This window comes from Periplaneta americana, chromosome 1 (assembly GCF_040183065.1).
Source record: "Periplaneta americana isolate PAMFEO1 chromosome 1, P.americana_PAMFEO1_priV1, whole genome shotgun sequence".
In the NCBI taxonomy this organism is placed as follows: Eukaryota; Metazoa; Arthropoda; class Insecta; order Blattodea; family Blattidae; genus Periplaneta; species Periplaneta americana.
In genome coordinates, this window is record NC_091117.1 from 104,236,292 (window position 1) to 104,254,806 (window position 18,515).

An 18,515-nucleotide genomic window follows, 5' to 3' on the forward strand; every position below is an offset into this window, starting at 1 on the left:
ACAATCTTCATACCTTTCTGGAAACGTATCAATATGAATAAACAGTTTTCCAACTTCAATTTTTGATTCCTTAGATCTCGTTCAACTTATTTCAGACTTCTTGATACGCGTTTTCAAAAGATTAGTTACTTAAAATAACTACTGAAGCTTTCCTGGCGACGTGATAACTCAAAATTTTCTCAGGCTTACAGCCAGGTCATAAGTTGGTGATCCGACTTTTCGAGGATGTTCATCTTCCTCATCTTCAGGGTTAAATGATATCTAAGAGTACCCAGCTCCTTAATTTTTAGTGCCAGAGGGAGGAGTCAGCCGAGGAGCTGTGCGCTGATTGGCTCTTATTAGTGCGGACCACGGCGTGAACACGGCTGATGTGTCGTCTTGCTTCGTGCTGTTCGGCTGATTGACAATGGGTCTCACGATGGGCTTGGTGGACGAGTTCTTATGTGTCCTCTGCTGATGATGGCCCGTCGTCTAGGCGTTGAGAAATTTAATAGCCGGTGCCCACACCACGCTTAGTTGGAGACCTGAGTCCCGATTCAGGTTACCGCGTTCCGCTGCTATGGCCAGGGTTTCCTTTACTCTTCTATCCCAGTAGCCTGAACACTTCGCCAGAACTTCGGTGTTATTAAAATTAGCCCTATGGCTTTTTTCAATACAATGTTCAACCAATCCGGATTTTTTGGGCTGCATTAATCTGATGCTTCTTTGATGTTCCGAAAGACGTGTAGTTATTGTGCGTCCCATCTGTCCAATGTAAGCAGACTCACATTCACAAGGAATGCAGTAGATCCCTGGTACTCTGAGGCCTAGATAATCTTTTATTGATCTGACCTTACTCCTAATTTTCGGCGGAGGTTTGTGGATTGTTTTTATTCCATGCTTGTAGAGCAGTCTGCTTATCTTTCCCGACAACTTCCCTGTGAATGGGTAGAGAGGCTATGGCTGGTTTTTCCGCTTCTTGTGAGTCCGTAATGGGCTGCTGCTGCTGCTTCTTCCTGTGTCTTGCTCTATTCAAAGAGGTCGTGATGTCTTTAGCTAAATATCCATTCTGCTGGAGGGTGAGTTTCAAGTGTTGAAATTCGGTGTCTAATTGCTCCGGGTCCGATATAGAGACTGCTCTATGGGCCAGTGTGTTTAGTATGCCCATCCGCTGCACTTGTGATGGAAACTATTCGCATTCAGATACAAGTTGGTGTGTGTGGGTTTACGGTATACCACATGGCTAAGAGATCCGTTATTTCTGGAGATAAGGATGTCCAGAAATGGGAGTTTACCATCCGTTTCAACCTCCATAGTGAACTGGATCTGGGATCGTAGACTGTTTATATGCCTGAGAAAATCTGATAATGTGTGTTGTCCATGAGGCCAGATGACGAACGTATCGTCTACGTATCTGAAGAAATGTGTAGGCTTTAATGGCGCTGTAGCTAGTATTTCATGCTCCATATAGTAGTTGGCGATGGCTGGTGAAAGTGGAGAACCCATGGCGACTCCGTCTATCTGTTCATAGTATGTGTTGTTGTGTAGAAAATCTGTGGAGGTGAGAGTGTGGTGGAACAATTCAGTGATGTCTGGTGGAAATTGATCAGAAAGCAGTAGCATGGTTTCCGACAGCGGAACCCTGGTGAAGAGGAACACTACATCGAAGCTGACTAGAAGGTTGGACTGCTTCACTTTGATGTTGTCGAGGATCTGTACAAATTGTGTTGAGTTCTTCACATGATGTATGCACCCACCCACCAGTGGTTGCAGCAGGTTGGCGAGATAGCGGGCCAAGCGATACGTAGGGCTGCCAATAGCATCCACTATAGGCCTTAGCAGTATCTCAGGCTTATGTATCTTAGGTAGACTATATAACCTGGGTGGTATACTGCCTGACGGTGAAACTAACCGTTTACTCTCGGCATGTAGACTGGATTTCTTAATTAGCTGGTTAGTGCGTCTCTCTACTGAGCTGGTGGGATCTTTCTCGAGAATTTTATAGACCGGATCGTTCAGCAGTTGATCGATCTTCTCTCGATACTGCATTGAGGAAAGGAGGACTGTGGCGTTTCCCTTATCCGCTGGCAGAACCACTAAGTTGTTGTTCTTCCCAGGCGTCTGCAAGGCTCTATTCTCCTCTCGGCTGATGTTGAGCTTAGGAATGGTGGCCTTGGTAACAGCCCTGGCAACTTCTCGGCGTATTTCTTCCGCGCTGTCTGGCAGGAGCTGGTAGTTTGCACCTTCAATACTGCTAATGATGTCTGCGACTGGAATTTTCCTTGGAGCGGGTGCGAAGTTGAGACCCCTGGCAGGTACTGATGTGGTGGCCTCATCTAGCTGCTGGTCCGCGAGATTGATTATGATGCGACTGGTCTCTAATGGCTGTACTGACTCTGGAGGTTTGACTAGGCCTTCGAATTTCATGGTGTGTCTTTTTGTGCAATGCAGAAGAGATGCCAGGCCTTGTGTGAATGAGGACTGGTCCACCCTATCCCAATCCATAGGTGAAAGTCTATTTGAGAGAGCCAGACAGGATTCTAACAGTTTTTGGTGATTACTGACAGCTCGAACCGGAGATGTTTAATCCGTTCTCTAATCAGCGCTAGGCTAGTGCATCTCAATATCTTGGCCATTGTAGTGTTCTTGACTGGATAGTGGAGTCTGACAAACTTCGGTGTGACTTCCTTGTCCCGGCATCTTCTTAGAAAGGCCAAGGAGCTAAGTAACTTCCCCTTAGTCTCTCGCAGGTTTTGGTGTCTTCTAACTGCCTGGTAAACATCCTTCCTGTAAAGGAATTTGAAATAACTACTGAAGCTTTCCTGGCGACGTGATAACTCAAAAATTTTCTCGGGCTTCCAGCCAGGTCATAAGTTGGTGAGCCACCGACGTTTCGAGGGTGTTCATCTTCCTCATCTTCAGGGTTAAATGATATCTAAGGGTACCCAGCTCCTTAATTTATAGTGCCAGAGGGAGGAGTCAGCCGAGGAGCTGTGAGCTGATTGGCTCTTATTAGTGCGGATCACGGTGTGAACGCGACTGACGTGTCGTCTTTCTTTGTGCTGTTTGGCTGATTGACCACGGGTCTCACAATGGGCTTGGCAGACGAGTTCTTATGTGTCCTCCACTGATGACGGCCCATCGTCTGGGCGTTGAGAAATTTAATAGCCAGTGCCCACACCGCGCTTAGTTGGAGACCCGAGTCCCAATTCAGGTTACCACGTTCCGCCGCTATGGCCAGGGTTTCCTTTACTCTTCTATCCCAGTAGCCCGAACATTTCGCCAGAACCTTGGTGTTATTAAAATTAGCCCTATGGCTTTTTTCAATACAATGTTCAACCAATCCGGATTTTTTGGACTGCATTAATCTGATGCTTCTTTGATGTTCCGAAAGACGCATAGTTATTGTGCGTCCCATCTGTTCAATGTAGGCAGCCTCACATTCACAAGGAATGCGGTAGATCCCTGTACTCTGAGGCCACCGAGGTTCTGGCTATGCTTTGTGTGGAAGAAGAATCGCAGAAAGCAATTGTTTTAATTTTTACTTGGAAGAACATACTGTTTACTATGACTAAATGAGTAAGACATTTGTATGTTCTGTGGGATAGTAAAGGATAAAATAATATCACAGTCTACTATATACAATCACGAAGCTTGGGGTGATTTTTTGCATTTGTCGCGATAGTTGCTAGCCGCTTGGAGCGTTGTGAGTAGTAGGAACAATAGACTGTGTCACTGCCATCGTGATCTAATACAGGCGCCCATGTGACTCACTTAACCCGATTACAAAGGACAGCGTTTCAACCATATAAATTAATTGGAATGCATAAAGAGTAACATATATTTCTCTAAAATGTAGTGTAATTGCATTATAAAAATTTAAAACAATGATTAGGAGACACTTCAGACATAATTCCTTGCGAATTAAGGTGTAATATTATTTTTGGTGTGAAAATTACGTTGTTCATATGTGTAATACCTGCCTTTATTTCGATTAAATATTGCGAAATTCTTGTACATTCATTTATGCACGATTCAATAATTTTCAGTTGCACCGCACGAATATTTAGATATGTTGAAATTATAGGTAGTACCAGTTGTCCATTTCTGTCTAATTTTAGTGGCCTCCAATGCCCTGCCACTATATATGTATGTTATGTCATATGGAAATTACAGGTTATGTTTACTATATTTAACTTACATTCCTATATCCGCAATTATACATTATAATTAAACATAATGTCATGTATGACACCTGTCACATTCTATTTGTCTGTATTTTAATACTACAATTGAGTATTGAATTATTGTGTTTATCTACTACCTAAGAGACGAAATAACACAATCGTAACTAATTTCATAGGAGTGGTATGGTAAATTTTCTGTCTACAATTAAGGAAGATAGATGTACTAAATTAAAATCACAACATAAATTCGTTTTTATTGAACCTCAAAATAGCTTCCATTCTAAACTATGTTGATGCGAACATACAGATTATGTTAACACGTAAAATTCTCTTCACATTAAAATAACACAGTTTCGTAATTATTTCTGCAACATATTACGCAACAATAAGTAAACGGAACTTATGGATACATTACACTAAATAAAACTTAGCAATGATACGCAATAAAGTTATAATATAATATTTCACTGAGCTCCATACACTGAAATAAAAAACCCGAACATACATTACTGCCTGGTCTAGATTGAAAAGGCATTGACTGTACCGTATTTCGCTTTGTTGTGAAAAGTTGTGTAAACTGTGAAATGTTCGTTATTGGTTGTAATAACTGTAAATGTCTGAAATACAATAATTTTAATAATAATATGGGACAAGAAGACGTTTGTGGTACTACAAATATTGTAAGAAAAAGAGGTCAGAGTTATCCTTCTTCCGAAAGATCCAGTTAGGTGAGTTTATAAAATATAATATATACTTTATGAAAATAATATATAAACCTTATGTATTTCACATTTCAATAGTGGAAGGAAAGTGTTAATTTTTTCAAAAGAATACGATATCGAAAGTACAATACATTTTATCATTTGCTGGGAAAAGGGTCTATGATGAGGCGATAGTAGCGATCCTGGTGGTTAGCAACTATCTATGGATGCATATTTCAACTGTCTATGTTTGCATATTTAGTAAGTATTGAGCTTCGTGACTGTATATACTAAACTGTGATAATATGTAGAATGATATTTATGTTCATTCTGATTTGTAATGCAATTCATTATATTTTGTGCTCAGTTTTATTTTGTACTTGTATTTTAAATGCTTTATAAATCAAATTCCATATGCATTTTTTATTTTTACGCTACTTGAAACTTAAATAATTTCTATATTGAATTATATTTTTAGATCAAAAATAGAAATAATACAGGATGAACCATAATTCGCGCATATGCAAGCCACCACGCAATTATTCACCATTGCAAACTATGTCAAAATTATTCTCTCCGAAAATTGCGCCCAGGCCCTAATTTCCGAGAAAAAGTGAATTCAAATTACACAATCTGACAATGCTGGATAAACAATAGCATGGGAGTAGAATGGGTCCAACATCAGTGACCTACGTAAGTTGTTGCTGTCCTAGCATCGTGGTAACGCGAATGTCTTCATATCAAAGCACATAACTGTATGTGTTCGAATCCATGTCTCTCTGTTTATTTTTTTTATGTACAAAGTTGTTTTTAATATTAACATTTTATTGTTTTTGAAATTTATTTATTTCGAAATGAATTACAGTACACAGTATTTTCATTAACTCATTTACTGATGTAGCTTTCCATTATGCATTATTAAATGTTAGGTTCTTTCTTTAGTAGTTACAATGCCTTTTTACACTGACTGTACTATATTTACTACCTGTGCTCAAAAGCATTACTCTCCATATGACAGCAAAGTCTGCGTGCCTAATAATGTCTAGCTGTATGTTATGCCCTGTTGACAGTCGTTACAGCTGCATGAAGCTGTGCAACAAAATCCATCAGCCTCTGAAGGGGTTTATTATTTAAAATTTGTTAGCAGACTCGAACCACTGAACCTCATGTTGCAGTTCTACACTCCCTCACTTTACCCCTAGACTATCAGAACACGTAACTGAAGTGGGTAAGTAATGATGAGTTGACTTTACTGCCATGTCAGTGTTGTCAGAGTGTGTAATTTGAACTTAATTTTTCTCGGAAATTTTGGCCTGGGTGCAACTTTCGGAATGAGTAATTTGGACATAGTTTGCAATAGTAAATTGCGTGGTGGCTTGCATATGCGCGAATTATGGTTTTACCATGGATAAGAACAAATACCATATTAAATTGAGTCTTTGGTTCGAAAATGAAATAAGACAAGAATAACAACTAAGAGCAACTTAATTAATTAGTGACTTATGTTCGTTCTCATTTGGATTCGATTTACATTTTAATGTATCAATGAAAATTAAATATGCTGTTTTATCCTTATACACTGCATCAACCGTAAATGTAATTCCGTCACTAAATCATGTGACTATGCATCAACAAGAACACAACACTTTTGAGGCCTAATGGCTTGCTTAATATGTATTTGTGGCATAAAAATTTAGCATCCACAACCTTTCTAGTTTCCCCATCTGGATTCACCCATACATGCTACATGCCTTGTCTATCTCAAATGTCGGGTTTAATGTTCCTAATTATGTTAGGTGAATAATACAATGCGTGCAGTTCTGCATTACGTAACTTTCTCCATTCTCCTGTAACTTCATCCCTTTTAGTCTCATATATTTCCCTAAGCACCTTATTCTCGAACATCCTTAACCTCTGTTCCTTTTTCAAAGTGAGAGTCCAAGTTTCACAACCATACAGAACAACAAGTAAGATAACTTTCCTGCTTTATAAAGTCTAACTTTCAGCTTTTTTGAAAGCAGACTTGATGACAGAAGCTCCTCAACCAAATAATACAGTAGAAGGCATTTCCCATATTTATTCTGAGTTTAATTTCCTCTCGAGTGTCATTTATATTTGTTATTGTTGCTCCAAGATATTTGAATTTTTCCACCTTTTCAAAGGATAAATTTCCACTATTTTTATACTTCCATTTTGTACCATGTTCTGATCACGAGACATAATAATATACTGTACTTTGTTTTTTCGGAATTTACTTCCAAACCTATCTCCTTGCTTGCTTCAAGTAAAATGTCCGTGTTTTTCCTAATCGTTCATGGATTTTCTCCTAACATACCACCTTCTCACATATGAGTGAAATTCGTAAATGCAGGGCTCTATTTCCAATATTCTCGCTGCAGTAGAGGAAATACCAGTAGTTTTTAATTTCCTTGACAGCTATTACTAGTGGTACTTTTTCTTATGATTTAGGGTGAATAGTGAAAGCAGCTTCTTTTCTTTCTTTAATCTCATCTGTAATTTTGTTTGTCATTTTTATAAAGCTAGGGATTCAATGCATGGTGATGGATTTTGTTGTACTATGTCTGGTTAAATTTGTTCATAAACAGTGTGGTTCTAACTATGAATGACGTTGTGTGATGTCTGAGGAGAATGTGAAATGTAGTGCAAGATTTTTCAGTTTCCGAGTATGAATGAATCCTCAGTGAAGATGTGGAGATAGTTCTGCTAGTTTCTTTGAATTAATTTCGGATTTAAGGAGACTGCTGTTTATTACCATTACCCAATAAGGTTGAGCACCATGTTGGAAGGTTCCGTTCTATGATAAAATATTGCTGACTGTGGGAATTACATAATTATACTGTGAACATACTGACAAGAGGCTGTAAGGCCAACTTACCTAAAAATATTAATTTCTGAACATGCTTCCATTTAACATAATTCTGTTGTCTTTTTCTTTCAATCTGCTTGAATAAACACAGTTCATTGCAAAGTTCCGTATGGTTCATGGTAAAGAGATAGCTGAAATGCTGGCAGCTTTTGAAGCGCTGTGAAGACTGGTGATGGAACTATCTTTTCTCTTGCTGTTTCATGCATGCAAATAGTGCTTAGATCCAGCTATAGGTAGAGGGGTAATAACAGAAAGAGGCAAATTAAAGTATAATGGCTTTTGCATTGTTGTGAGAAGTGGTGTTACAAAAATGGATTTGCTAGAGGATCTTGTGGATCTCTTAATAAATGAAGAACTTATTTTTCGTGATTAAGTAAGAAGGATAAATTACCAATTAAAGACAAAAACCAACACCTCATTTATTGGGTTGATGCAAAATTCGCAGCGTTTTTTCACTGTGACAAGTTTTTATTTCAGATGGACAGAAGATAGAAATTAATCAGTAATATATTCGCCTATATTATCTGTGAGTCTCTGCCGATGATTGGGTAGTCTTTCGATTCTACAATTGAAGAAATCTGTTGGTTCAGAGTTAAAGAAGTTGTCAAGCTAAGTTAGTGAAACTTCTTTGTCATCAAAGGAGTTCCCTTGAAGATTGTTGGATAGAGAACAGAAAAGGTGGATACCTAAGGGCGCAAGATCAGGAGAATATGGGAAATGTGGAATCAACTACCAACCAAGCTCCTGGATAGCTGCTTTCATAATGTTAGCTGAGTTCAGGCATGCATTATCGTGTTGCAGCAGCACTTGATGCAATCTTCCCGGACATTTTTCTTCAATTGCACCTGCAAGGCATCTGAGTTGTTGGCAATAAATGTCATCAGTTATGTTACATTTCTGGAAAGTAATTCGTAGTACACAATGCCTTCTTTATCCCACTAGACACATATCATCATCTTCTGTGGATGGACACTAACTTTTTTACAGGGTGTTATGTGTTAAGTAACAGAACTATTTTCTTGCAATGCTTTCTCCAATGACATTCTTCCCATACATAGCACAAAAGTTTTGAGTCACAATCCGCTGCCTTTGCTTGTCTATTAACCTCAAACAGAAGAATATGTTGGAAAAATGCTGAGCTTATGCATCAACCTAACATAATGAGAAAATTAATCACAATATGAGCATAATAAAGGAACTAATTTCGACAGTCTCCTTCCAGACACAACAAACATTAGTGTTTCGTGGTCATCAATCAATCTTCTTAATATATCTAGCTGTTTGCTGACAATATAAAGTCCACTATAATCCACTGTAGTCTATTCAGTTTTTGTTTTTCACGAGAAATGAGGGATCATGACGAATGTCATTTTCTATGAACAATAGGAATTGTCTAGAAACTTTAGAATTTTTAGAAAAAAAAAAAATTACATAAAAGACCATTTTACATTTAATGCTACATCTTCAAAGACACAGAATGAGCTGTTTCAGTGCATTACTAATGAAATTAATAAGTATACGCTGTTCAAAATCGAAAATAAGCCCTTTGCATTAGACTCACCTAATGAAACAACCAGTGTGTTCAGCAAGTTAAAAGAATATTATGGAAATAATCAATTCAATGAAGTATGGAAAAGCTTTCTTTCAAAAGACAGAACCAGGAGCATATATTCCGGGCGTTCTTGGTGTGGGTGCACACTAGTAAAATGGGATACTTTAATTACTTTTATCCTTTCATTTTAAACATTTCAATACTCTTAAAAAAACCTATTTTGTATTAATGCTGCTTGCCTTAGAGCAGTGATTTCCAAAGTATGCTCTGCACTTATCAGGGGATCCGCGGTTGATAATATATATTAAAAAAAAAAAGTATACAAAACTATCGGTGTTCTCGAAGCGATTGTACAGTACTGTACGCAACTGTACTTGTGAAAGTTAGTGTATCAGAATTCCTTAGTCAAAGATTCATTGCTACTAAATTCAGTAACTCATTTTCTAGTTACAGACAACCATATCGAGGTCTACCCCAGGGTGCTGTCCTCAGCACAACTTTATTCAATATTTATATAAATGACTTACTCTTCCTATTAGAGGAATCAAACATGAAAACACCATTATTTGCAGATGATATAGTTTTGTGGACTTCTGAATCTCACAGACACAGAGACAAAATTCAAAATTCTGCTCTTAAAGCTCTAAATCAACTAGACTACATGAATGGAATAGCAGGAAAGAAATGGGGATGCTCTAGAAATAATTTGAACACTACATACAAAATGTTTATGCAGCCAGTGCTGACATCCTGCGAAGAAATTTTAATTACTTCACCTTTCATAAACAAGATAGAACGTGTTCAAAACCAAGCTCTCAGGCTCATTACTGATGGAATCAAAACAACTCTAACAGATTCTATGAGAGTCCTCAATAATATTACTTACTTACAAATGGCTTTTAAGGAACCCGAAGGTTCACTGCCGCCCTCACATAAGTCCGCCATCGGTCCCTATCCTGTGCAAGATTAATCCAGTCTCTATCATCATATCCCACCTCCCTCAAATCCATTTTAATATTATCCTCCCATCTACGTCTCGGCCTCCCCAAAGATCTTTTTCCCTCCGGCCTCCCAACTAACACTCTATATGCATTTCTGGATTCGCCCATACGTGCTACATGCCCTGCCCATCGCAAACGTCTGGATTTAATGTTTCTAATTATGTCAGGTGAAGAATACAATGCGTGCAGTTCTGAGTTGTGTAACTTTCTCCATTCTCCTGTAACTTCATCCCTCTTAGCCCCAAATATTTTCCTAAGCACCTTATTCTCAAACACCCTTAACCTATGTTCCTCTCTCAGAGTGAGAGTCCACGTTTCACAACCATATAGAACAACCGGTAATATAACTGTTTTATAAATTCTAACGTTCAGATTTTTTGACAGCAGACTAGATGATAAAAGCTTCTCAACCGAATAATAACACGCATTTCCCATATTTATTCTGCGTTTAATTTCCTCCCGAGTGTCATTTATATTTGTTACTGTTGCTCCAAGATATTTGAATTTTTCCATCCCTTCAAAGGATAAATCTCCAATTTTTATATTTCCATTTCGTACAATATTCTGGTCACGAGACATAACCATATACTTTGTCTTTTCGGGATTTACTTCCAAACCGATCACTTTACTTGCTTTAAGTAAAATTTCCGCATTTTCCCTAATCGTTTGTGGATTTTCTCCTAACATATTCACGTCATCCGCATAGACAAGAAGCTGATGTAACCCGTTCAATTCCAAACCCTGCCTATTATCCTGAACTTTCCTAATGGCATATTCTAAAGCGAAGTTAAAAAGTAAAGGTGATAGTGCATCTCCCTGCTTTAGCCCGCAGTGAATTGGAAAAGCATCAGATAGAAACTGACCTATACGGACTCTGCTGTATGTTTCACTGAGACACATTTTAATTAATTGAACTAGTTTCTTGGGAATACCAAATTCAATAAGAATATCATATAATACTTCCCTCTTAACCGAGTCATATGCCTTTTTGAAATCTATGAATAACTGATGTACTGTACCCTTATACTCCCATTTTTTCTCCATTATCTGTCGAATACAAAAAATCTGATCAAGAGTCGATCTATTACGCCTAAAACCACACTGATGATCCCCAATAATTTCATCTACGTACGGAGTTAATCTTCTCAAAAGAAAATTGGACAAAATTTTGTACGACGTCAACAAAAGTGATATTCCTCGAAAGTTACCACAGTTGGTTTTGTCCCCCTTCTTAAAAATAGGTACAATTATGGACTCCTTCCATTGTTCTGGTACAATTTCCTTTTCCCAAATAGCAAGTACAAGTTTATAAATTTCGCTATATAATGCACTTCCACCCTCTTGTATTAATTCTGCTGGAATTTGATCGATACCTGGAGACTTGTATTTTTTCAGATTTTCTATCGCAATTTCGACTTCCGAAAGCGTGGGTTCGGGTATAAATGGCTCAGCAGTTTGTATTTCAATTTCGTCGCGATCATTTCTATTTGGCCTATGTACATTTAGTAGTTCCTCACTAATATTAACAGCATCAAAATGACAATAGAAGAAAAAGCACTGATTCAATACGAAAAACTTAACAGATTACCAGGAAACAATTGGCATTCATACAGTTCTCTCTGTAGATTAAAAACTGAAAAAAGTTTCAAACCCATGGTTCAAGAATTAAAACTGAAAATCAACATCCCGAATTTAAAAGAAAACTTACAAATTAAACCAAACCCTTTAACTCTTATTAAATATACAATATAATCTAAATTTAACAGAAGGAATACTGAAATCAGAAGTAAACACTGAAATAATGAAACAATTGTCTTTAGAGACAATTAATATTAGGTACCCTCCACAAAACTGGCTTCATTTAAACACCGATGGATCCTTGATCTCCAGGGAACAAGGTGCAGGTGTTACGTGCTGTCTCTTCTCACTCTTGGATATGGAACAACAAGTTTTGATGGAGAAATCATTGCAATAAGTGAAAGTCTCAGGAATCTTCCATGCCACATCAATAAATTTAAGAATGCAGTTATATTATCAGACTCCAAAGCAGCTATTCTATCAATAGTCTCTAGACACACACCTTCATCTCAAACAGTAGAAATAACTAAAGTGCTCTCTCAATAATACTCAATAAAAGAATTGTATTCCAATGGATACCATCCCATTGTGGAATCATGGGAAACGAGAATGTGAATGCTTTAGCAAAGAAGGGCAGCACTGCTACTTACAGACCTGTTACTAAATCTATGTATACTCTGTGAAAAGATTTATTAAATCTCTACATACTTAGACTTCAACAAACAAAACATGATAACACAATCTTAAGGGAAAAAATGGAACTCTCTGGGCCGGTTTTTCCAAGTATTGTTAGAACACTTAATGACTGTTAAACCTTCAACAGTTTGTTAAATACAGTTTTTCCATTTGTTCAACACCAGTTTGGCTTAACAGCTTCTTAACCGTTTGTTAACTTTAAATGTAGGATTTTAGGCCGTTAACTCATTTAACAAACAGTTAAACATGGCGGATAACACCACAGCTGTTCAGACAAAAGTTGTGAAAATAACATGTTATGTTTCTCTTTGAGGAATGTTTAGAGTAAGGGCCGGTTTCACCAAGCTTCAGTAAATCAGTCCCAATGAAACATTAACTAGTACTGAACATTAAAATATTTACACGAGTACGTTTATATGTGCGGTGTCTCCGTAGACTTCAAGCTGAGCTCCTATATGTGCCTCGTCGCGCTGGTTATGTCACGACTCTCTGATGGCGCAGTCAGTAGCGAGTTGGCTTGACATCCCAGGGACCCGTGTTCGAATCTCGGTGGTAACCTTTTTTTTTTTATCAACGTAACTAATTTTTATGCATGTTACCTTTCATTTTTTTTTAATTTTGCGTAGTGGAACGAATTATTTCGCAACTCTGGCTCCACTAGGAGAATTTAAAAAACTCTTGGGAGATCAATTTTCTTCCCGAAATAAAACAAAGATAAACAAACAAATTAAAGAAAAATAAAAGAAATACACATGTGGATCTAATACATTGTCCACATGCCACCGGCGTCTATCACTGCCTGGCATTTTCGGGGCATTGAGTCCACCAGATCGCGGAAATAGTTCTGGTCCTTAGCGAAATCTTCCCAGGTAGCCAGAACTTGATCCCAGAACTGATCTGGATTTTGAGGTGGGATGTCTCGATATTTGTCAATCCTCCTCTTTTTCATGCTTTTCCGTGAACCGTCTTTGAACGTATATGACGGAGTGCACGGGGTGATTATCCTGCTGGAAAATTAAATTTCCATCGGAAAGAAAACGATTATAAATTCCAAGAATCCAGCTCTTTCGCTTCTGTTTTAAAGCCAGTGCAAACATATCTTATCGCTAGCTATAATATAATTCTAATAAATGAAAGTTAATATACCAATTATGTTTTGTTATGTTTGAATGCACATTATGTATTAATTTACTAATATTTCTTAGGTATACCGGTATGTAGTTATAATAATCACTTTCATGTCTTAAAATAAAACTCAGTGGTATGTTACCTAGTTGACTAGTTTCAGTTTTGTCTCAGCCGTTTTTATGATATTCTAACCTACAATCAGTTTCTTCTAAAATTTTGAGTACCGGTACCACGATCTTCATGATGCGGTATCTTTTGTGAATTTTTATGTCATTCAAATTTTCAAAATGATCGGTTTTTAAATGGTTAACATTATCTCCATTTGACTCTTAATTTTCGAGCAGTTCCAGATATAACAATTCTGCGTCGAAACGTTCCGCCATTTTATATTGCAACTAATGAATAATTAAAAATTTAAAGACGGAAATTTCTATCACTAAATTTAATGATAGTTTTACTGGTTTGTTAGGCTAAAGATGCTTGGTGAGATATAAAAATGATTTAATGAACCAGTAAATACATTAATGAATCATTAAAACCTTAATGAAGCTTTGTGAAACCGGCCATAAGACTGGTAATATATAATTTAAAAGATATTTTGGAATATTAATATAGGAAAGATAATCTTTATAAGTCAACTGATTATCATACTGACACTTATTTCGATGCTGAGCTATTATCCATTTAATACTGAGGAAATGTGCGATCTCAACGTGGCAAGAAATTGAAGTCAGATTTGAATATCCTATAAACAGAAATAGGCCACTTGTTCCAATTCACCAGCTACTATTAACTCTAGATTCTATGTTACTGGCTCTTCAACTATAGCCGATGTCAATAGTGCTTCAAAATAAGCAGTGAGTAAATAATAAAATGTTTCAGCAGCAATTGCTTCTTTAGGACTAAATTACATATAATTTATACATGGACCTGAATTAGAGAATTTTATATGATACGGAATTCTCCTCGGGGTTTTGTGTACAGTTGACTACACACACATTAGTGTAATTATTGTCACCTGGTGGTAATAATGCTGAGTTTTTCTAAACAGAAATTCATATTTAGCATTATAAAATATAACCATACTTATAATAATTATTATTATTCAATAGTAGTCAATGCAACTTTCATTTATTAACTCTCTCTACTGTATGAATCATGGCTACTGTAACAGGTTACGATTTTACACATGTTTCATGACATACTCTACAGTACAGAATTTAAATAATAATAATAATAATAATATCAGCCAATAAGAAGTTGTCTTATATATGCAAAATCATTACCAACTGCTGTTGAGTAGTTAGAATAATATTAACGACAGTTAAAGTTAAGTGTTGGTTATTTTAAACAAAATTATGTTGGAAAAATGAAAAAAATCTTAACGAAACGTTAAAAATAAACCAGCTGTTAATTTAACATTTGTTAAGCCAAATTAAACATTACTTGGACAAACCGGCCATAAGTGTCATAATCCACAGTTAATTCCCGATTTACCACACAAATAATCTGTAGCTGTATTTAGATTGGCAACAGGTCATAACTGTTTGGCCAAGCATCATCATCATCATCATCATCATCATCATCATCATCATCATCATCGTCCTTGCAGGTATTAGGCCTAGTGGCCTGTTACAATCTCCGTCCATCTTTTTAGGGGGCGTTCCAAAGATCGTCTTCCATGTGGTATATAGTGGAGAATTTGTCTTGGGAGTCTGGAACGGTCCATCCTATTGACATGGTTAAGCCATTTTTGTCTGTAGTGGTTGAGACGTTCATAAATAGATGTAATTTTCAATTCCTTTGTAATTAGTTCATTCCTTTTGTGGTCAAGCATGCTGTAGCCGGCAGTCCTCCTTAGAAGCATCTGCATAGAATTGGAATATATCAGTCCCCTAACTACGCATTGTGCAACTCAAACCAAGAAATGGATTCGGAACACCTCAAAATCTATGCTTCAGTGGCTGACCATGACAATATCTTTGAAAAATATTGGAGTGCAAGAGGTCAAATGACTTTATTGTCAAACGCCTGGCATTATAAAACAACAATAATAATAATAATAATAATAATAATAATAATAATAATAATAATAATAATAATAACAACAATAATAATAATAATAATAACAACAATAATAATAATAATAATAATTTACATTTGCTTCGTGTGCACCAGCATAAACTTTTCCCTTCGCATAATTAATAGACTTTTAATCCATATTTATGAGGATTTCCTTTTATATAAACATGAAAAAATACTCGGCCTCGAGATGGACAGATAGCCTCATCAATTGTAAGATTTTCGTCTGGAGTGTAAACTTCTCGAAATCTCGTACTGAGGACATTCAAGACTGGCTTTATTTTGTAGTGAAGATCATACTCTGGCTGCTCTCTGATAATACGTTTCTCATTGTCATTTAAGTGCAGTATTATGAAAATTGTCAATAATTCATCCCGAGACATCCCAACTGTTCTTGTGAAAATGATGCATAAAATTGGCTCTTGATTCCAGTAATCCCTTACAGATGGCTTCTGTACTAAGCACATGTGAATTACTATTCAGTATATACAGATTTTGGTTTGAGAGGGTCTTAATTTTTTCTGATGTTGATTGTTGTGTAGCACATTTATTTGTTTCTGATTGAATTTCCGAAACAACAAATAAATTGCATACATCAATGGGAGAGCTTTTGTCGTTTATTTCCAAATCTGAATTTACAGAAAATATAGATTTGTTTGCTGGCGGAATATTTTTGTTCCATCTTGAATAAGTTCCTATGGGAGATGGAGAAGTAGCATGTTATTTTTTTCATCCCCTCTCGATTGTTGCAGTTCTATTGGTAGATCTACAGGTTCTGTTTCTGGTTCTACTGGTATAGATTCTGTTTATGGCAGAATCAAATCTTGCTCTACAGAAAAAACAATTAGGTTCATAAACTTCATAATTTGAATTTGAATCATTTACAATTTTCACACAGTTCAACACTAGTTACATATTGCAGCCGTGAAGGTTTCACATTTATACTCGTCCCTGGCTTATCCATTTCCCTTCCTTCATGCTACCACTCTAATATCAATTGAAGTTACTATGAAACTTTTCTTGTAAGGCTTTCTATATTTAGTCTAGCGTTATGGAGTTACCAGTTTGAACATAAACTTATGAATGCTGACACAAACACAACTTCGAAACAGTAGTTTTTTATGTCCAGCTACCAGAGGTAAAGCAGAGCTTTCCAGATGCCTAGAGCCTTCTGTTTTATTAAACCAATACTAAAAGAACAGAGCTACAATACAGCACAAGATTCCATCTCGTGGAGTGTTCCAGTGTTCGGTTTAACGAATGTCCGAGTCTTTCTCAGGTGGACGGCTTTGGATCACGAAAGAATGACATTGAACCATCCAGGAGTTTCAGGAATCATTGCAAGGACGAGATTATCGTGCACCTTTCAATTGATATTTTCTCCTCTCTTTTTATTTATTTATTCATTCATTCATTCATTCATTCATTCATTCATTCATTCATTCATTCATTCATTCATTCAGGTATTGCAGTTAGGTATCGTCAGAAGCAACAGATCATGAAACTACACTCATTATAGCTTGAGTGTTTTTATTTTTGTTAATAATTTTTTATCTCCTTAAAAAGATTAATGAAATATTAATACATCCACTTAGAATAATTAAAAGGCACAGGCTAAATTAACAATTCTCTTTTACAAGTACCTATGCATTGTGAGTTTAAAGTATGAATGTTACAATAGTAAGTCTGTACTTATTTGCTCTTCTACAAGTATTTTGTAAGTAGGCCTAATTGTAATTTTTTTTGTTCTTGTATTTGTTTACATGTCAGATTTTATCTATGGATTATGCTTATTTCCTTTATTGTTACCGGTGTCCATCAGTTGATTTATATGTTACTTATGAAGATAAATGTACCAAAGTGTCAAATCAATTATAGGCCTATTTCAAGCTAACACTTTTTTTTTAATTAGGAAATGTAGTCAGAAAATGTCATCAGAGTTCGTGTATGGTGAAGTGCACATGGTGTTCTGTCTACCGTGCAAAACATTAGGCACAACCGCTTGAAAATCGGATATTTGGTTGGATGTTCAGCCTCGCCGAAATTCAAGTTCAAGGATATAAATTCTGTATGAGTGTTTTGAAATTTATCTGTTTATATTTATTTCATTTATGTATTCATATAAGACTAATAAAAACATATTTTATTTCATGGTGCTCGATCACTTAGTATTATGTGCGGATGGTGCTTGCAATCTTCAAAAGGTTGAGAACTCCTGGTTTAAGACATGAAGGTTCAGTGGATAGAAGAAGAATTACAAAAGTGTTACAAATAAGAAGTCCCCCCCTCCCCCACTAAGATTTTAATGAAAATATGAGTTCATATTCATAGGTTGTGAATATGGAGAATGATGCATTTGTGTAATGTTTCTCTACTCTGGAAACATAAATACTGTATGTTATGATTCTTGCAAATTTCCCTCACCTAAGCAGGTACACTCTAACAGCATTATCCAAGTGAGAGCTCCCGTAACTGTCTTCCATGGACGACTTCATGTAGGCAGATGTCTGTTGCATCACAGAGCCACCTCGTAAGGCTGATACTTTCTGTCCCCACCCATGAACCTGTCAAATGAAGATATTTTACTAAGTAACATAATAGCCTTTTTCTAGCCTTACATTAAAATATCGAGACAAATTTGTTACGAAAACAACGAATGAATGAATGTAAAGTTGTTTCTTTCCAAATGAAACATGAGAGCTAGGTAAAATATCTTCTTTTCTC

General features: G+C 36.5%; 1 protein-coding gene across 5 annotated transcripts in view; it reads right to left on the bottom strand.

Moving 5' to 3' along the window:
- Positions 1–18,515, bottom strand: part of LOC138699235 (solute carrier family 12 member 9) — a 139,942-nt gene that overhangs the window by 18,511 nt on the left and 102,916 nt on the right. For 4 of the 5 annotated variants that reach the window (XM_069825202.1, XM_069825205.1, XM_069825203.1 and 1 more), the window contains one exon: positions 18,216–18,355. The exons of the other annotated variant lie outside the window; for it this stretch is intronic. In XM_069825202.1, the coding sequence (XP_069681303.1) occupies positions 18,216–18,355 (140 nt within the window). The remainder of the gene's footprint in view (positions 1–18,215; positions 18,356–18,515) is intronic. 5 annotated transcript variants of the gene reach the window in all.